The 22,113-nt window shown below is 35.6% G+C and overlaps 1 protein-coding gene across 5 annotated transcripts in view; it reads right to left on the reverse strand.

Moving 5' to 3' along the window:
- The window catches only part of ATRX (ATRX chromatin remodeler), a 241,168-nt gene that overhangs the window by 161,858 nt on the left and 57,197 nt on the right, over positions 1-22,113 (reverse strand). For 3 of the 5 annotated variants that reach the window (XM_075539141.1, XM_075539144.1, XM_075539145.1), the window contains 6 exons: positions 18,570-18,622; positions 16,848-16,972; positions 13,847-13,960; positions 8,722-8,831; positions 5,572-5,639; positions 2,198-5,289 (listed from right to left, as the gene is read on the reverse strand). In XM_075539141.1, coding sequence (XP_075395256.1) covers positions 2,198-5,289; positions 5,572-5,639; positions 8,722-8,831; positions 13,847-13,960; positions 16,848-16,972; positions 18,570-18,622 — 3,562 coding nt within the window. The remainder of the gene's footprint in view (positions 1-2,197; positions 5,290-5,571; positions 5,640-8,721; positions 8,832-13,846; positions 13,961-16,847; positions 16,973-18,569; positions 18,623-22,113) is intronic. The other 2 variants (XM_075539143.1, XM_075539142.1) reach the window with 2 other exon arrangements.

Genomic DNA, 22,113 nt, shown 5'->3' on the forward strand with positions numbered 1-22,113 from the left:
TAAAGCTCTTAAAATGTAAGGTTGTTTGTAAGTGCTGACAAAGCTCATTTAGCACCAAACCTGATGTGAGCTCTATTCTTCTGTGTATAAACATTCAGATGTTTTGCCACAAAAAAATATTAATGAGTCTGATTAAAGGATTGTTCCTCATCTCCAACTGGGGCTATTAGATAATATATAGTACTTGCCCAAAATTAATCTTCCTGAGAACTCTAAATAGAGAACCCTAAATTATGAAACACATTTGCTCCAAGAATTTTCGAGCAAGGTACTACAAACCCATTGGTACAACAGCTATACCGGTAGAGTTCCATGTAGGCATCTGCTAGAGAGGAGCATAAAATTGTAGAACACAACTTATATGCCACATTTGTTTTCAAATCAATCCCCTATGTAAGATAAGTTATTCTTAAAAGGAATTTAAATCTTCATTAAAAATTGTATAAAAGTCAGCGGCCATCTAGCTCAGAAGCAAATAAGCCCACATGGAAGAAGCACACCGGCCAGTGAGATCACGAGGTGCCCAAGGGACCAGGTATAAGGCATCATGAAAAAAAAAAAAGATATAAGTGTGTGTATGTATGTGTATATATGTGTATATGTATATATGTATGTGTATATATGTATATATATATCATATTAAATGAAGGGGGAAGTGCAGAGTGGAGACCCAAGGCCCAAGTGTCGGCCAATGGAGATCCCCTCATAGAGGGGTTTAGGAGAGGAGATGGGTTAATTAGGGTGTGAGGTAGTATCGATGAAGAACACAGCTTTCCCCCAGATCCTGGATGCTTCCTCCCCCCAACTACCATGATCCGAATTCTACCTTGCAGGGCTGGATAGGACAGAGGCTGTACACTGGTACATATGAGGGCTGGAGGTACAGGGAATCCAGGGTGGATGATACCTTCAGGACCAAGGGTGTGAGGGACGATGCTGGGAGAGTGGAGGGTGAGTGGGTTGGAAAGGGGGAACTGATTACAAGGATCCACATGTGACCTCTTCCCTGGGAGAGGGACAGCAGAGAAGGGGGGGAAGGGAGACTCCGGATAGGGCAAGATATGACAAAATAACGAGGTATAAATTACCAAGGGCATATGAGGGAGGGGGGAATGGGGAGGGGGGCGGGGGAAAGAGGACCTGATGCAAGGGGCTTAAGTGGAGAGCAAATGCCTTGAGAATGATTGGGGCAGGGAATGTATGGATGTGCTTTATACAATTGATGTATGTATATGTATGGATTGTGGTAAGAGTTGTTTGAGTCCCTAATAAAATGTAAAAGAAGAAAAGAGAAAAAAATGATTAGGGCAAAGACTGTACAGATGTGCTTTATACAATTGATGTATGTATATGTATGAACTGTGAAAAGAATTGTATCAGCCCCAATAAATTGTTAAAATAAAAAAATTTTAAAAAAATTGTATAAAAGTCAACTCAATATATTAAAACTAATTGGAATATATATTTAAATTTTCAATGCAGGAAATAAAAAATTAGATGTTTCCATATTTTTTTAAAACAAAATAAATGAAGACAGAAAAATCTAAAATGTATCATATATACTCGTGTATAAGCCGAGTTTTCCAGCACATTTTTAATGCTGTTTTTGTGGTAAAATTAAGTGCCTCGGCTGATATTCAGGTCAACTTATACTCGGAGTATATACGGTATATAGATTACCTCACTGCTTAGATAGAATACCATGCCAAGTTCCTAGAAACTAGTTAATGAGAATCAGCAAAAGAATGGAGTAGATTTCAATTATTTCAGAGGATTTCAGGAAACACAAAGTGAACCTACAGGTACAAAAAGTCGCAAGCATGACAAAGCTGTTAAACCTTCACAGACCACGTTACTACCATCACCAACTTTCAGTTGTATTACATGAATTACTCAAAACTATTGGCACCACTTGTTTTCCTGCAGAAATTACTATATTACTATACAATTACTCCAGAGAAAAGCATTAAGAATTGGGGGGGGGGGGAGTAAGCTGAACCACTTGGTATCCCTAATATAAATAAACATTCTTTGCAGTACCTTCCAATCCTGGCAGCAAAAATACATGAAGAACCTCGAGGTAGTAAATATCTAAGAATTTTTAACCATTTTCTAAAATCAATTGGCCTCAAGAAAAAATTAAAGAATATATGGGAAAAGGGACAAATCATAAAAATTTTTATTTATTTCTGCATACCTGAAGATTGGCAAAATCCAGTGTGTGAAGATAGCACTAAATTTTCAGTCACAGGCTTAATTTTCTGCTCATCACTGCTCCCATTGCCTACAGAATTCTGATCATCGTCTCCTAGATCAGAAGAGGAGGAGGACGTAATCTCTGCTTGCTTGCTTTTAGTACTTTTTCTCAGAGAATTGCGCTTTTTCTCCTTGACATTGTTTGTCTTCTTTTTAGCTGAAGGTCGTTGTTTTGGCTGTTTTGTATTATTATCTTCAGAACAACTTTCCTCGGCATCAGAGGATGAGGAACCACTTTGGATTTTCTTGGTATTTCTCTTTGAATTTACATTTCTTCTTTCCCTCAATCCGATTCTTTTTAGCCTCTTATCAGAAGAATCTCCACCATCTTCTTTCATGGAGTATTTCTCAGTATCAGATGATGAACAATCTCGCTTCTTTCTTGAACTTTTTTCAGACAAGTTACATCGGTTTTCCTCTCTACTAGATGCTCCATTCCTACTCTTTTTGTCTTCTGAAGAGTCACAGCTATCTCCTTTACCTGGCGACTTCTCAGCATTTTCAAATAATTCATTCTTCTTTTTAGAAGATTTTTCTTTTGTTTTCTTACATTTTTTGCCTCCACCGGTTAGGTCATTCTTATTTTGTTTTGTACCTTTAGGAAAACAACAGATTTCTTCTCTCTCATGTACTTTCTCATTGCCATCAGATGATGAATCATATGGTTCCATCTTAACTAGTTTTTTCTCCACTTCTACAATTTTTTCTTTTCCTTCAGTTCCCTTTTTTCCCTGCTTTTTATCATCTCCAGAGGAATAATCGCTCTGTTCTTTCTTTGAGGAATTCTCAGCAACTTCAGGTAAACTACCCTGTACTTTCTTACACATTTTTGCTTTCAACTGTTTGCTCTTTTCTTTAGTTTCAACAATCCTTTTGTCTTCAGGAGAATATAAACTTTCATCTTTCCCAAGAAGAGGCTTATCATCTGGGCCCTCAGAAGAAGCACTTGGCTGCTGCCTTTCTGAGAGTCGGTTTCGTAATTCCATTATGGTTTTGTCTTTATCAGCTGTATCAACTTTGCCTTCTGAAGAGAAATGCTCTCTCTCCTGCTTCCGCTCAATATTCTGACAAGATTTCTCTTGCACGGGCTTCAAACTTTTCTCCTTTGGATTAGCCATTCCTTTTTTCCTGTGTTGTTCATCTTCAGAAGAAGCGCGGTCTTCTTTATTTGGAACTTTCCTTTTGGTTGTGCCGGCAGTCCCAATTTTACTCATGCTCTTAATCTCCTTTTCTAACTCTGAGTCATAATTGGAAGAGTCAGACTGGGTTTGACGTTTCTTTTTAGAAATTATAGAGCTTTTGGTTGATTTGCCTTTTTCAATATCAAAATCTGAACCAGAAGTAGAACTTTTTCGTTTCCTTTTCCCCTTATCATCTTTCTGCATTTGAGTCTTTAGATTATATGAAGTCTTCACATCATTTGCATGCATTTCATTAATATCAGTATCTGAAGAAGACCCATGATGCATTCTGTTTACTTCTTTGAGGATTTCGAGCATTTCATCAGAGTCTGAATTTTGATCCACTACTGACTGCTTAGATTTAGGCAATTTATTAGGCTTAGGATTTTCTATAGTACTGTCAGAGGAGTTCCGCTTATCCTTTTTTCTCAGAGGAGCTGGTAGGTTTTGTTTCTCTTTAACAGTTCCACTGCTTTCTTCATCTGAATTAGATGTTGCAGGGTTGGTTTCCGCCAGTCGCCTCAAGGGTGTAGTTTTTACACGTGGAGATCTTCGAAGATCAGCGTCTTCGGAAAGTAATGGACCTTCGTTTTCAACCAAGTGCTCTTTATCTCTGCTTTCCTGTACAGGTCCACAGTTCTCTGACTTTGGGTCGAGACTAAGACTTTTATAGACATCTTTATCTTGTGAAGCCTCCTGACAATCAGCACCTTTAACTGTGGGGTTAGAAAGGGAAACAGGCGTGAGTTTAACATATAATTCTTTTGTGACTTTAGCTAAAGTTTTTGACTTAATACCTCCTCGGTTGTCTTTTGAAGAAATATTTAACTTTATAGAAGAAGTCTCCAGTTCTTGTTCAGCTCCACTGTTGCCATCTCCCTTATGATCAGCCGAACCCTGAACTTCCATAGCGGTCTCAAGATTCTCAAAAATGTCTTCGGGAACTGAGGAAGGCACACTCACAATATCCATGTCCAAGTCTTCAGAGGCGTTAGCCGGTGCATAGTGAGACTCTTCCTTTCGACCACAGTTCTGGTGGTCACCACTAGTACTTTGATTTGCTCTGTGTTCCTCTGTGGGAACACTAGGACCCATTTGCTCACAATCTACCTGCTTTCTGGACAATTTACCTTCAGACTTTGAAATGTCCTTCCTTTCCAAAAGACAGAATTTTTCTCCTTTTCTGACTTTCGATTCAGATTTAACATCTATGACTTTATGCTCTTTGGTATTCTTCTCTTTGTTTATAATGTCCAAAGCTCGAATTTCTGAATTCAAATCTTCCTCCAATGCAAGATGAGACTTCTTGATATCAGCTAACACAGATTTAAAAGCCTTAAACTGACGTAACTTTGCAGAAGAATTGATTTCGGCAATGTCTGTTGCCTGCTTCAAAAATTTAACATAACTGGAGTTCATGTTGGCTGTTGTCTCAATAAGTTTTTTTGCCTTCTTCAGCATCTCTTTGGGCACAATTAGGGCTGAATAAGAGTAAGTTATCGAACCAGAACATGGACCATCAAATTTCTTTTCTTCTCCATTGCAATTGGGACTATTCTTCTTTGGAGAAAATCTGGGTGTGTGGTCATATACTTTATTACCCTTTTCATTGTCGACTTTAATCTTCTTCTTGTTTTGCTGTAACAACTGTTCTAGATTCTCAAATACGCTGTTACATGCAGTGACCAAGTCCAACAAAGGCTCCGGGTGACAAATGTAGCAATACCATTGGTTGTTTTCATCCATTATTGCAGATAGTTCCTTTCGACCAAGGTTGCGCAGAATGCATTTTTTGCAGAAGGCGTTATGGCAAAAGTCGCAACAAATCAGGTTCCCACCTTCTGCACACCATCTGAAATTTTTTAAAGATTAAAATATTATTCTGAGAGAAGCTTATTAGATTTTTAACCTTTTATTTTAAATTTCCTGCCAGCAATTTTTGAAGTGATTTAGGTCATCTACTTATAATAGTTATCTAAACGAAGCAAAAACTGAAGCCTTATAAAAAGAGTAACTTTCCATTAAAGATATAAATTATATTATGACAAAAACACATACGTAAGACTGTACGAATTTCCCTCAAAGAAATGAAACAACAACACTGTATTTTAGGTGATATTGATTTATTACCTACCTACATTGTTCATCCATTCCATCTGAGTCACGGCTAATATCGTCACTCATGTAATATTTAAAACAATTCTATTAAGAGAAAAAAGCAAGAAGTGATTTTTCCAAAGTTCATAGTATTCATAAAGGATCTATTTCTAAGTTATCCAAATAGCAAAAGCTTCTTTATATGTGTCTTCTGAGAGGAAAAAAAATACTCAAACCTTGTACTCTCAAGAAATAGAATTACCAACAACAAAAAAAGAAATAGGATTATCTTGAGAATTTATTCCTTTTCATATGATGGTGCTTCAAGAAGTTCATGGTAAAATTCCATGATCGTTTAAATCAATGTCTTCTATGGGATTTTTGAAGCCCCCACATAGATTTCCAAGTCACCAAACATCACTAATTCCTCATGTAAAAATTTATAAAGCATTTGAGTTTTACATTAAGTCTCTACATAAAATTGTATTAGACATCATTGCCACTTAATAATTTTGATAGCTGCCATATGTAATCACATATTATGTGTACAGCTAAGCAATTAGCACTAATTACTTTTAAATCTCAAAATGCTTACGATGCAATGTAAGGAATATTATGGCTAATTTGGGGGGGGGGTAATCCAAGACTTTTAATATGTAAGTAAATCTCACAAAGTAATACAACTAGCAAAACCGGTATTCAAATTCAAATCTGATTAATCTCAAATTCCAACACATTCAGAATAGAGATAGGAGGTTCCATGTCCAATGATGTAAACTATTGATTACTATAGTTTAAGGTTTAAGGTTTGCTATAGAGCAAAGTGCAGTGAAATTAGATGGTGCATGGCAACCAGAAAGAATAACATCTGGGGGTCTTAAAAGCTTGTCTTAAAACATATAATCAGCTAAGTGAGACATGGAGGAAGCACACCAACTAGTCTGTGTGATCCAAGGATTGTAAGATAATAAAATGCAAGAACAGACAAGAAAGACTATATTAGGGCTTAACTTCTGAGTACCCAGTTTACAGAAGGCTATGGATGATAATGGAATCCCACACTCTATTTACAGAGCCCCCACATGGATGAAGTCTCTGGTGAATCCCCGCTGACCATTGTTAAGGATGTGAACAGCAATGCCCTCAAACAGAGTGCACTGGAAAGAGGATTAATGCAGCTATAATTCGATTAAAATTTAACCTTCTCATCAGCTTCCCCTTTTGACCCATTTTTTAATTTGTCCTAGTTTTTATCATTTTCTGCTTTCTTTTCTATTGAGGTTTTTCTATGGATTTATTTTGTCGGTAGTGGCAGGGGTTTTGTTTTATTTTGGGTGGGGTATGATTTTCTCCATATGATATCCAGGATAGATTTATCTATAAAGACAGTCAGTAGACTTTTTCAGGTTATGGTAGAGGAGGTTGGGGGAAAATGGGGAGCTAATAATGAGTACAAGAATGAGGAAAATTTTCTAAAATTGCTTGTAGTGATGATTGCATAACTCTTTTTAAGATATTTAAACCACTGAATTGGTATGTCAATTAAAATGCTAATATATTTGTAAACTTTTATTGGCGTTTCATCACATATCATAATTCAATAGTTCAATCATATCAAGAATTATACAATAATTACCACATTCAACTTTAGAACATCATCTTCTTCCTTATATTAATTATTAGTGTAATTACTATTTTTTAACTGTAGCAAAAACTTATGTATTTTGGGTCTGTACTGTTTTGTTTAGGTTCTGATTGTACATATTATGGGGTATCTCAGGGTCAGGTCACCCTCTTTAAGTTGCAGTATATGTTTTCTCATTTTGTGGGAATGAAAACCAGGACTGATGAATTTACAGAATCAGCAAGTAGAATATGGGTTTTGATAGGGAAGAGGACACACATGGGGTGGCAGGGTGAAAGGGGTCCGTATAGGAAGAGAATGTTTGGAAAATGATTGTGGTAGCAAATGTACAATTCTGCTGAAAATATTAATTTGTAAAAGGGGTCTAGGTGTGTAAGTGTATAGAAACATAGGGAAAAGGAACACATATTATGAATCCTGCAATACTAAATTCAAATGTCATAATTTAAAACTGGAAGCCTTAAATAATATGTTCACTAGATGAAAGGCCTCAAATTAAATGAAACCTTAAATTCAAGGAAAAGATGGACAGAAATTGCTACAGGGAGGTAGTAAACTGTAGTGAATTTAAGCAGATTATATATATATATATATATATATATATATATATATATAAAATGTGTGTATAAAAATGCTGAAATTCTTTACAAAAGGCTGCCTTGTCCCTTCATTTAAAAAGGCTTTTATTGAAAAACAAACTAACAAAAATATAATTTGGAGAAGACCATAAGTTTTGTATCATAAATATTTTAAATGACGTCCAAAGTATTATCAATTAAAAAGTATTTAGAACTGTGAAAAACATAATACATAGGAAATATTTTCAATTTGATAACCTTCAAAACATCTTAAAAACTCTGCTTCAAGTGTTGCTATGAATAACAATTGTCAAGTCAGCCCCTGTTATGGTGACAAATGTACTACAGAGTAGAATTGCTCCATATGGCTTTCTTAGCTACTATAATTCTATGGAAATAGTTCTCAGGTCTGCCTTCCATAGAACCATTTGATAGCATTGAACTGCCAACCTTTGATTTGGCAGTCAACCAATCACAAACCATTCATACCAACCAAGCGCCCTGGCCCACGTGGAGAGCTAAAATGTGGATATGTAGGGTATATAAATGAGAAGTTTGGGTTATAAAATGCATGCATACACAAATACAAACTCTTGAGAGTTTTCAAACACGAGGCTCTCTCACCTACTACCTATTAAATACATTGTCTCTTCCTAGAATATCGAACCAACCCTACTTTACCAAGCTAATTCAGATTCATATTTCACTTTATCACCCCCGCTGGGAAAAAAAACCCTCAAACCCAAATACAAATTTCACAGGCTTCTTGTGTGTTCTCAAAACTAAGATGTATTTCACCTACGAGGGCATTTATCAGACAATGTTTGTCTTCCCCACTACAATATAAACCCACCAAGCAAAGAAACCATTTCCAGCTTTTACACATCACTGTAGCCCAAAGGTATGGCACATGGTAAGGAATCAAATATTTGTAGAATGAATCCATCAGCAAAACATTGCCTACCTTACAAATGAGAACTTGTAGTGAAGGATGTCTATAAATGGAATCTTTTTGAAAATGATTGACCTGTTGTCCACAAGCTGTGCAGCTCACAATCCCATGAAGCCCATCTTCTGAGAGAAAGTAGTTACCATTATTTACATATACACATACAAAATTTAGTCAGCACTTTTTATCTTCTGTATTGAAAACTAAATGGCTCAAGAGTCCTTGGAAAAAAGACATTTGTGCACATCAAATAGGTTAATAATTTTACTAATGATCTAAACTCCTAATTATTTTGGCAAACTCCAGGGCTACAAATCTTAACTGGCTCTTTCACACAGAGCAAAGCCTAGTTCTCACAACTTAATGTTACTTAATGTAACTTCCCATTTAAAATAACAAGTTTTAAAACTAGAAACCATGAACTTACCCCCCTTTTATTAAATAAATTCACTATCGGTGCTTAAAGAATTGAAAATTAAGTAATCTATAAGGAAAATATTCTTTTTCAACTGGATACTTAGCTATACCATAAAACAGAAATGTCCGTGTGGTAGTCACCTAATCTGGTGTTAATTGAAGGATTAAGAGTGTAGGGGTGGAATCTAGGCTGTTAATCTGGAGATGGCCAATGAGACATCTGTGTGGGCATGGCCTTCTCCTGAGAATTCTGGGAAATCTGGTACTTTCCTCCTTAAAGGCAAGAGTCTCTCTCTGGCACACCCTGGGAGATATAGCATCTGACAAGACACATGGACTCAGCCTGATGCAGCCCTGGGAAGCCATGCCAAGATGTTTTCAACACCACTGGATCCAAAGATTTTCTACGCACTGGCCTATGATCGTCTACATTCGGTGTCACTGCATGTGTTTCGTGAGTCTGGAGAGGACATTGTAGACTGGTATCGGACACATGGGCCAATATCAGACTTATGGACTTGATCTGGACTGGACGGGGATGCTGTCTCAAAGTTCAAATGCTCTTGTATATAAATCTTTCTTATACACATTATTTGTGTCCACGGATGGTTCTCTAGTCTACCCAGACTAACACAGACTGCAAAGATCCTATCAAAATGGCACACAAAAGCCTGATAATTTTATAGTATTACCAATCTCCTTCTTAGAAATTACGTCAAAAAGGTCCAATAAACTGGTCTTCGTTTTAGGTCTATTCCCTTGTCCATTATACATCAGCATTGACTATTATTTCCAAATAAGTATAAAGTATTGTAGGTATGTCTACCTTGGCCACATAAACCACAGAATGAATAAATGAACAGGCAGAGCACTAATCTTCAGTGAGTACAGAAGATAGTAAAAGCAAGAGGGAAAAAACTAAAGACAAAATCTGTGCTGCCTCACTCTCTTTATTCCTAGGATTGTTAGGGCAGTGCTTTACAGTTGGGGAATTTGAATCATAAGAAGAATCTAAAGATAGTCTTTCACACCCTGAAAGTAACAGTAATCTCCGTTTCCGATTTTTTTTAAGTTTTACAGGCGATTATGATGTGAAACCAGGACTTTTATCCAAATAGGAGATTATGATTCAAAAGAGGGCACTTAAGTGATCACATTGACAATTACAAAAGAGACACACTCAAAATAAAACACATTTAAAAAAAGCTGCTCTACCTCCAAGCAAGAGGTAAACAACCACATACTTTTCTAATGACTTAATGTTTGCTAATTCATGTCAGGTTTTAGATGCAAAAGACAATGCCCTTGAATACTACTGCCAATATTCACTGAGCTAAAAGGTTTTATTATGTATGAATACATTCTTTATGAATAATACAGAAAACTTTAAAATGCATATTAGTGTCTAATGTTTTATATTAAATCAGTGTTCTATATTAATGTTTGATCTTGGATAGTCATATATTCTCTATTTGTGCCAAACAGAATATACAGTTGCATTTTTCACTACAAATTAAAGATTTCACTCAAATAAACTAACAAGATCTATAAATGAAAACTAGAATTTAAATATTAATCTAATTTTATTAAGCACCTTCTACGTGCTTTGCACATCTACCACTCCAAACTCATCCTAAAGAGTCAATTCTGACTCCTTGCAACCCTAAGGGGCAGAACAGAACTGTCCCTGTGGGTTTTTGAGAAGATTTAAAAGCCTCATCTTTCTCTCTCAGAGAACCCGGTGGTTTCAAAGTGCTGGTCCTGCAGTTACTAGCCTACAGGTAACCCACTACACCACATGGCTCTTTCAAACTTTACAAGAATGAAATAAAGCTATAAGTGATCTCTTGAAGAATTTCCTCCACACATGCACAAGGATTTGCATGCAGGGTACTCACTAATTATAAATTTAAAAAATGAAAATACTGAAAACATGTTCACAATCAGGACTATGGTTTATTCTATATATAGTGAAAAACAAACTGAATAAATACTTACTAATATGGTTAAGTAAAATGAGAAATTACTGAGAAATGTTACAGTAGGATATATACACTGTATACTATTTTACATCTTTTTAAATGAAAAATAAGTGTTTAATAATAAGTATATCTCCAGGGAAAAGCATGCATAGAAATGGCACACACACAACAGAGATACAAGGAGTGGCGGGAAAGGAGAAATGGATTAAAAGTAGAACTGGGAAGGTGAAAAAATGAGGAGCTGATACCAAGGGCTCAAGTAGAAAGAAAATGTTTTGAGAATGATGATGGCAACAAACGTCCAAATGTGCTTGACACAATGGATGTATGAATTGTGAAAAGAGTTGTACGAGCCCCCAATACAATGATTAAAAGATGAAAGAACCGATCCAATATTTTAAGTGAAAGTTGAAGCAAACATGGTAAAATGCAATGAGGATTTCAAAAAGTTTTTGAAAATTCCATTATCTTTTAATACCAATTTCTCACAAATTTTTAGTCCCCTCTTCTTTTATATAAACATTTCTATACTTGTAAAATTTTATAGTTTTTATTTATTAAATTATCTTAAAGATAATACCACAATCTAGTTTATATATAGAAAGAGCAGTTTTCATTTCTGAGCTTATAAATTTTAATGAATTTAAAGAGAACAAATTTTTGTGGAATATATTTTAAAGGAACATATAAAATATATTCTGTAACAAACTGATGAGCTTGTGCCCAACAGAATATGGTATTTAATAAATAGTAACTCTTAAAATGGTCAATATGTCTTTGTGCTTTAATTTTGGTCCAAATCAAAATAAGATTATTTATTTACATGTGCAAAGTTTACCTTATTGACAGCATGGCCCCAAATTTGGAACTAATGTTTTTTTAAAACAAAGTTTGAATAGTAACTATAGTAACTCAGATATGACTTGACTATTCATATATGTGAATATAAGTAAACATAATATTTAATTTCCTGTGTGATTTCTGACAGCTTACAGATGTGTCACACTTGTAAGGCACCAATAAATACCAATGATGACTGAAGTAATATTTGTTTATGATGATGTAAGTATGTTTATACATAAAAAAAATATTTCAGAGATCTATTAGCGAAGACCAAATACCAGCACCAAAACCAAGTATCACTAGAAATACATGCCCAACAATTGTGTTTCACTTTTTAATTCTCCTTTTGGTCTGTATCCAGACATGACTGCTCTAGAGCAGTGGTTCTCAACCTTCCTAATGCTGCAACCCTTTAATACAGTTGCTCACGTTGTGGTGACCCCCCAACCTTAAAATTATTTTTGTTGCTACTTCATAATTGTAATGTTGCTACTGTTATGAATCAGGCCACCCGTGAAAGGGTTGTTCAATCCAAAAGGTGTTGCGACCCACAGGTTGAGAACCGCTGCCCTAGAGTCTCTCCCTCTACAAAAAATACTCTTTAGCTATTCATTTTAGCAAATTGTACCATACTAAGTTGTCTGTATCCTCCATAACAAAGACATTTTTGCTACTGGTTCTTAACCATCATTGGCTACATGTTGTTTCTCTCAAATTTTAAAATACTAATTAGAGCTTAAGGAGCTCTGCTGAGACAAGAGAAGTCTTTCCCTCCTCAAAAACTCTACCTTCTGCCAGAAAGGAAAAGACAGACCACCTCCTTTCTAGACCAAAAACACTATAACATTTCCTTGATTTTTCTAATAATCTAACAAATTTTTATTGTGAAATATACGTACATTTTTAGTACAAATATATTACTAGTTTCATCAAGATTATAGGTCTAAAATTAAAATTCACACAATTTTTCACCAATATAGAACTCCACTACTTCACAATCATATAACATGAGTATTAAATGAAGTGTCAACCTTATACTTCAATTTAGAAATTTAGTGTAACATCCTTGCTTTTGAAGAGTCAGTCCTTTCAGTCATAAACACTTTGTGCCCAAAAGTACATATGTGAACTATTTTCAAATCACAAACATACAAGTAGAGCCATACACTCTATTGTAAACACGTTTCTTTTTTTTGTAAACCCATTTCTAAATTAATCTTTATGCTTAATTTTCTGCAGATAGTCAGCTCGTATGGTTATAAGTGGAGGGGGGAGAGACAGAGAGAGAGAGAGAGACAGAGAGAGATGTAACTCGGGCAGATGAAGGGAGGGTTGCTAACGCGCCCTTCTTCCTACTCAGCTCTTCGTTGCTATCTTTAGATCAATGGATCTCAAACCTGAGTATACGTAAGTAAACAATGGGGCATATTCTTTACCTCATTCCCCCAAATTGTTAGTGTTAAGAGTAAAGTCAAGAGATTTCATTTTTAAAAAGTATTGCAATACTAACATATGCCCATCACTCATGAATAATGTTCTTCTCCATATGTGTAAAGTAACCTGAAAATCACAGCCATGATTTTGTACAAATATGACATTCTCAAGGGGTCGGGGGGGGGGGATATGGTACTCTGACATGTACTTAGTATAGAACATGTGGAAGAAGGAAGTGCCGACCTTCTTGCTGTAACCTAATAGCCACTGAAGGTAAAGATGTTTTGATAAATGGTGTTTAACCTTTTCTGTTTCAGAACTCACAAACAGAAGTTATTTTTAAGTAGTGCTTTTAATAAACAATGGGCAGAAAAATGGAGGTATTTTCAGTAAGCATATCAGGCTTTCCAATATGGACATAAACAGCATTTTAAGCTTATGTTTTCATTTTCACTTGTATTTACCTCCGCGTTTTTTGAGATTTTCAGTTTTCATTTTACTTCTGCTTCTAAATTCAGGCCCTTTAAAATCATCTTTGTCTTCATTCAGCACTGGCTCTGGTTGCACAATCACTGTACCTAGAATGATTTCATTTAAACAACCATTATACATAATAAGTGTGCAAGTGAAGTACAAGAACTCAGTTCAGATAAAGCCAATACTAGTGGTACATAGTTTGTTTTCCTTCAAGTTGTCAACGTTTGTAAAAGGACCTCTCAAGATTCAAAAATAAACCCCTAAAAAAGGAAATAGCCAGATGTCAATAATTCGATTATGAGTTGGACTATAATTCATAAAAACAGTGGTGGGTTTAATAACTGATTATAATAGTAATATGTGACTCAAGTAGCAAGCCACGGCCCAGTTCTGAATTGTTTAATAGTGCTTACCACAAATGCTGTTATGAATATGAACACTCATCTTAAGTTATATAACAACTTAATAACATAAGTGAACCAGAAGGAAAAACAAAAGGTAAACATTACAGGTGGTTTTGTATTGCTCTGGGAGAAGTGGGTGGAAGGCTAATAAAAGAATGTTCTATTACAGCTATTTCTTTTTCTGTATCGTTTCCCAACCAATATATCAAAGCTTCAGCATCCTGCAAAGTGCTTTAAGAATTTATAGAGAAGAATGTTTTAAGATACTCTAACAGTGATATCAAGGTTTGGTCCCATAGAAATAATTTAAAATAAGTTGTCTTTTTAGCTACAAACTGTGTGAGGTGAGATGGGAGGTTGTTAATTCAAATTATTACATTCCCTTAAATAAATAAAAGTGGGGTTTATGAAAAGGGTCCAGATGTCAAATTTCTCTATATTACTTAAGTCTAGTTTACTGGACATTACTGGCAACAGCTAAAAAAGTAAAAGCAGGTAGTTATCAAGGGCTCTTTTTGAAGCATGGGCAAATGTTATTCAATAAAAGAGATTAGAGCAAGTTATTGCATGTACTTGTTAAATGTGTTTTTATGTTACGGGGGTAGCGAATACTGAATTTCTTCAAATTACAAATTTAAATAACATCAACCAAAAATATCTATTACCAAAAATCATTTCTTGTATGTCCCTCAAGAGCAGCACAGCATTGGAGAGGTGCTGAAGATTAACGGCCTAGTGGTTACTCATTGTGCTGCAACCCATAAGGTCAGCAATCCAAACTACCATCCGCTCTGAAGCTTGGGAGAATCACAGGGTTTTCTACTCCGGTCAAGAGTTAATCTGGGGCAACTACTCACAGGGGCACCCATACCCTTGTCCTGGTAAGGTCACTTTGAGTCAGCATCGACTCCGTGTCAGTGCGTTTAAGTTTCGAGGGAGCCCTGGTGGTTAAGCCCTGGGCTGCCATCTACAAGGTGAACAGTTGGAAACCACCAGCCACTCAGTGGGAGAAAGACCGTCTCAGAAACCCACGAGGGTAATTCTAGCCTGTCCTATAGGGTTGTTATGAGTCAGAATTGACTTGATGGAAGTGGGGCAAAGAATTATAATTAACAAAGGGGGTGGATATTTTTCTGAAGAGTCTTCCCTGAAAAGAAGCAAAGCAGCACAGTGCAAAGAGTGCACCCTGGTTTGGAACTGGAAGATCTGGGTTTAAATATTACCAACTTAAAGCAGAAAAAGTCCCTAAGCTCTGAAATTGTCCCTTCATCTTTACAAGTATAAATAGCTGCTTTGCGAATTAAATGAGCAAATTTTTCAAGAGTTTGGTATTCCTTTATACTTTATAACAATAATAACAGCCATCAAAGTCAACCTTACAAAACTTGTCTATTTTTGTTTGATCAGGAGAGAAGTTTAGGTTAGGTTAGGAATATCTCATCATTAACTTTCTTCCAATACACCATTAAGTGAAATGTTTAAACATACTACTCTGAGATCCCCCACTGGCCATCATACACCGTGTGCAGTGAGAATCAATGAGAATAAAACAATCCAAAGTTAGTCACTGCCTACAAGACACAGATTACCATGTTACTTGTTTCTGCCCTAGGCAACCAAACCCACCATAAAACATAAAACATTGTCATAGATGATTTGATAAAGGCAAGTAAATGGTAGACTAACCCATTTTCCTTCTATACCTCCTCTCTTACTAATTCCCTTTCCTCATTTAATTACTCATCTTAAGTAACTGCCTGTTGATCCTAATCAAGCACAGTCCTATTACTCCCACACATGTTTGAGAAGCCAAAAATGAATCAAAAATGTTTATTACAAAAAAACCAACTATACACTGGGAACAATGTTTAATAAAAACTAATATACATATGAAATTAAGAATAAATAAGAAAAATTTAAGAGTTCAAACATATTATTTAAAAAAGAAAAAATCCCTGACTCTTTATCTGAAACATCATTATAGTATAAAGTTTCCTGTTATTCTTGCATCATTCAATGATACTGATCTCAGATTTGGGCTATGAAGAGCCCAACAATTTTATTTTGCCTTTTACCACCAATCTCATTAATGAGGTTTTAGGACAACTGTCAACAGTCGAGAAATATAAGACAAAATATTTTTGATATTTACAGGAACTACAACTAAATCAATAATAAACAGCTAACTTTATTTGGCAACCTTAAGGAATTAAAAATACAATAAAACTGAGTAAGAATTCAAATGTTCTTTAAAATTTTTTAAGGGTAGTCATAATTTTTAATATAGCAAGCATGTTAACATTTACTAATCTTTTTTTAACATTTACTAATCATAAACTTAAACATTTTAACTTTAAAATTTCAGAATAATTTCAAAACTAAAACTCCTTATCTAAAAGCCAATAAAAGGACAAAATAGGTTTGATAGATATTACCATAATAATACATTCCCTAGACTATCATGAATAAAATGCTAAGTTTGGTTCTTGACACAAAATTGATTTGCTTAAATTTTAATTTTATGATATTATTTTGAAAAGCTGTATTTTTATATTAACTTGAGAAAAAGATTAATACACATTACCTTTTGGCAAGCTTTGCATAGTAATATCATTTTCTGAATGTTCATTAGAAGTATCTTCATTTATAGTTTCATCCAAAGGTTTTTCATCATCGGATTCGACATACTTTGTTACAACTGAGGGTTTCCTGTAAAGAATTAAATTCATAGAATAAAGATAAAGTCGGAAATTGAAACTTATGAAAATTGACATATAAGACTAGCAGATTGAGCACTGGCTGCAAACTAGAGATGCACATCGCAATTACTTAATAGAATATCCATCTCTAATATCACAGAATTAAACATGACTTACTAGGTCAGGGTAGGATCAGAGCAAATGCAATTTGAAAATGATACTAGAGATATGTTGAAGGTCACTCCTTTCAAAATAATTACATTTAAGAGAGTAATTTTAACAGGAAAGCCTGTTTATTAAAAGGAATTACAACTAATTAGTACTAAGAGTTGTCCCAAGAATTAACCTGAACATTTCTAAAGAAAGCTATCATATACAATATATTGGCATAAAAATATACTTAGCAATAGTTTTATTCATTATTTACACTTTTAGTTGAAAACTTAGCAGGGAAATGCATTCTTACCACTCTTTAACCCCTCATAATTTCATTATTACTATAATAGCTATCCACTTCCATAACCTAAAGAATTTCTTATAACTCTTGAAATTCTCATATTGCCATATTTGAGGCATTTAACATTTCATTTACCCCTTTTAAAAATAAAATTATTAACTTTAAAAATGAGGTCTATAAAAGGACTATTAATGCATAATAAATTCCTATAAAAACCATAGTCAGGTGAAAGATAAAGAGGAGTTCTTTAGAGGAGAATAAGTCAAAAAATGTTCCTACTAGAAATCTAATTCATATACTGCATGGGAATTTCCAAACAAAACACATTTAAGCAGGTTTCTACAACCAGTGGGGATCACTATAGACAAGTTCTCTGAGAAAAACCATTGTCTTGATCTCCTGAAGGTTACACCAATAGAGATCTAATTAAAACAGTGACTCCCAAGGGAATTTTCTGGGCCAATTAATTTCAAGGTATATAGGTTAGCTAAAAAAGCTTATACTAATTTTTAGTATTCCAAATAGGTAATCTTAAGAGAGTTTCTCAAAAGACACATGATAACCAAGGGGGTTAGTTAGAGAGAAATTGTAAAAAAATTGGAAACTGCATTGGCGAGAAAGTCAAAAAAGTTATACTGAGAAAAATGTCCCATCAGAACAATACACTTGCTTATTGTTCTTCAAGGTGAGTAAAAGTTGTATTTAAGAACCTTGTTGGGAAATCTAACCCTGCCCACCCAGCCTACAGGCATGTTTTTGCTCCTCCAGACTTTTATTTCACCAAACGAAACAAATTCTTAAAAGAACCACAATATGAGTCCATGGAGTATACCCATGCCTCTCTTAGGACGTGAAGTAAATAGAACAGTGCATGAGGGCTGTGGATAAAAAAAATCACTGCCTTCATAAATATATACATAAAGGAGTTGATATTTTTGCTTAATACAGGTATCTATGAGTTTATGGCATTATTTCTTGACCTAACCTCATACTGTATTTGTCAATCTGTTTAATATGAATGCCTGTATACAATAATTTCCTTAAAATAAGTATTAGACATGAGGGGTTTTATTTGGGTGGGTGTTATTATTTTTAGAAACAGAATACAAAACACATAAAAAGAAAATTACATTCTTCAAAATTAACCAACCTCTTTGATCGTGAGGATCCTGAAGATTTAGATTTCTCTGAAGAACTAGATGCCTAAAGTATGAAATAAATACAAAGGTGAAATCCTCAGAGGAACATGCCTAAAATTAAATAAATACTATTATTTATAAAGCTCAAACACAAATTTGAAATATAATTCATTATTAAATATCTTTGTGGTACTTTTTTGGTACTGTTGTATTTTAATGGCAGAAAAAAATAAGAGTTCTGTATCATGATCCAAGTTCAAGCAAAGATGACAAAACAAAGGTGTAGAAGTAATTATGTCGAAATAAATGTACCAAGTTCTAAGGACCTTTGTGGTAGGTTACACAATTTTGTGTCAACTTGATAAATAAGAATGAAGGGGTGGAGTCTAGCCTGCCATTTAGATCACATCCTTGTGATACCTCCTTGTGGGTGTGGCCTTTTCATGAGGATTATGGGAATTTTCTCTTACTCCCTTAGGGTTGGGACCCACACTCTCTGCTTCATATTCCTTTTGACAAGCCACAGGAGTAACGCTGATGGAAGGCAGAGCACTGGAGATATGTCCACTGCCATTGGATCCACAAGGCTTTCCAACCACAAGCATGTGATCTTCCTACATTCAGCCACATTGCCCTGCATGAGTCTGAAGAGGAATTCATAGGCTAATACTGAACTTAAGGACTTGTTCTGGTCTGAGATGGGATACTTTATTGTTACATAATTACTTCTGAATATGAAGTTCTCTCTTACACATATATGAGTATCTCTGGATTTTTTCCTCTTAATCAACCCAGACTAATTCATTATGATACCTTGGGAGTGTGGTACTACAGAAACCATTCATGAAAAGCAAGAGTGAATGCTTATTTGACTTCTGCCTCATGATAGCTTTTCTTTGGCTAGCTGAAGGTAAGATATGGCCACAATGTTTATGCAACTTGTTTTATGAAAAGGACAGAGGAAGTGAAAGTTTTGATTCCTATAACTTGTGTTTGGCTAATCCTGTCTAAAATGACGAAAATAAATGTGATAAATGTAAATTTTGAGCTAAGTGGGTGAAATCACCTTTGAACATTTCTGAGATCATGCTGCTTAGTGAAATTGGTTGACAGGTCAAAATGGCAGACAGAAGGCCTAGCCTGGCTTGATACAGTCAGATGCCTAAGGCCATATTTCAGGTCAATGAAATAGTTAAGATAAGGATTAAGATAAGATAGATAAGGATTTAATTTAAGTGTTTTAAAAATTGAAATGAGAACACAGCAGAAGGAAGAACAAAGCAATGAAATCCCTGGGTAATACCAAAAGTAGATTTTGGGGCCAGAGCTTGGCACCACACTAGACTCATCCAGAAAACACTCTTAAAGGTCAAAAACAGACCTGGAACTATTTATAAGCTTTTCTTCTTTTTGTTGTTGATTTTTTATTGTTGTTGTTTTGTTTTGCTATAAAAGGAAATAGAGGAAAGAACTAGGAGGCAAAGGACATTTATATAGGTCAAAATACCGGCATGTACACATGTAAATATAGTTATATGTAACAATATGGAAACAGATCTGTGTACATACATGTTAGGTATTCAGGCAGCAGATGTGCACTGGACCTCTACTCAAGTACTCCCTCAACTCAAGAACACTTTGTTCTAATAACCCTGTAAAATGTGAGGTTCACCTTCCCTACACGATTGCTGAAGACAAATGGGTGCATAAGCAAACGTAGTGAAGAAAGTTGATGGGGCCCAGCTATCAAAATATATAGCATCTGAAGTCTTAAAGGCTTGAAGATAACATGAGGCCATCTACCTGAGACACAATGAAGCCCACATGGAACAGTACACCAGGCCCCTGTGATCATGAGGTGTCAATAGGATCAATATCAGGCATCAAAGACACAGAACAAAAAATCCTATCAATGTGAATGAGGGGGGTGCAGGGTGGACCTCCAAAGCTGATCTGTAGACAATAGGACATCCCCTTACAGAAGAGTCACAAGGAAGAGAAGAGCTAGTCAGGGTGCAGTATAGCACGAATGAAACATACAACTTTCCTCTGGTTCTTTAATGCTTCATCTCGGCCCCCCACTATTATGACCCAAATTCTGCCTTACACACTGGTATATATAAGAGCTGAAAGCACAGGGAATCCAGGAAAGATAAACCACTCAACCAAAAATGAGAATAGCTATAACAGGAGGGGGAGGGAGGACTGATCACTATGATCTACATATAACCCCGTCCCAGGCGGACACACATTAGAAAAGTGGGTGAAGAGAGACAGCTGTAGGTATAAGAAATAGAAAAAAATTATAAATTATCAAGAGCTCATGAGGGAGGGACGGTGATGGAGGGGGGGGGCAAATCAGCTGATACCAAGGGCTCAAGGAGAAAATTTTTTGAAAATGATGATGGCAACATATGTACAAATGTGCTTGACACAATGAATGGATGGATTGTGATAAGAGCCCCCAATAAAATGATTTTTTTAATAAAGGAATTGAGTTTAGGATCTGGCTGTACTAGATTTATACTGTTTTCTGCTTATTGTTACTTATACATTCATAGCAATGATTATTGGTAATTATGAAAGTTTGTAAGCTCACTGTTTCATTTGAATTTGAGCTTTCAAAGGAGTTAGGACAGGTCTGCAGGGAAGCCTCTGAAAAGATATGCCCCACCCAGTGCTTTGGAGTCCTCAGCACATTTGCATTCACGGAGACTTGCCTAGGGGGTTGACAGAGTGAAGGGGAAAGAAAAGGAACCCTTTGGTTTTTGAATTCTGAACTAGTGGTTTGTTCCTGAGGCTGGAAAAACTTGTACCAAGAAGGAACTAGCCTTTCTAGGGCTGACTGTTAAAGGAAGTCTGTCGGCAGCCAGAAAGGCTTGCTAGGTGACCGCCTAGGTCTATTTGCGTGGAAGTTGGAGAAAATAACCAATAGAGCAAGGAGTTGGATCTGGCCACTGACACCAGTGATCACAAGGACTGGAGGAGAAGAGAGGTTGACTGATCTGAAGTTCATGACCTAGCACAAGGGGACTAGGGTTGTTTCAAGTTTGTGAGGGGCCCATGGTCTAAAGGCAAGGCAGCCAAAGGGCACCCTGGTGAAGCTAAGATAGGCGGCCCATACTGAGTTGACCAAAATCTGACCAGATGAAGAAAAGATTTTTAAGCCTGTGAACTGGTGCATATTGCTACTGACATTATGGACGGCCTGTCCTAATTTGACTTTACTTAAGGATGCGGACTCACAAGTGGAATGAAGATCCTTCACATCAAAGAATATGATTGTCTCCTTAGAGCACTAGGTTGATGTAAGTAGGCAGTATAGAAATTGGTTACCACAAATGGGACAGATAAAAGACATGGTTACAAACTCATACATGGGGGATTATGTTCAAAGAATTATGGTGTAGTGTTCACTTAACTGCAATTTTAGGCAAAGAATATTGTTGTTTTATTCACTTATAGACTTTTATGTTTAAATGAGGCTGGCACATTTTGAGTTGTATGCATTTTAGTTTTATCTTGACAGGTACAAATATGATTTTAATATTGTTT

The sequence above is a fragment of the Tenrec ecaudatus genome, chromosome X (genome assembly GCF_050624435.1).
Source record: "Tenrec ecaudatus isolate mTenEca1 chromosome X, mTenEca1.hap1, whole genome shotgun sequence".
NCBI lineage: Eukaryota > Metazoa > Chordata > Mammalia > Afrosoricida > Tenrecidae > Tenrec > Tenrec ecaudatus.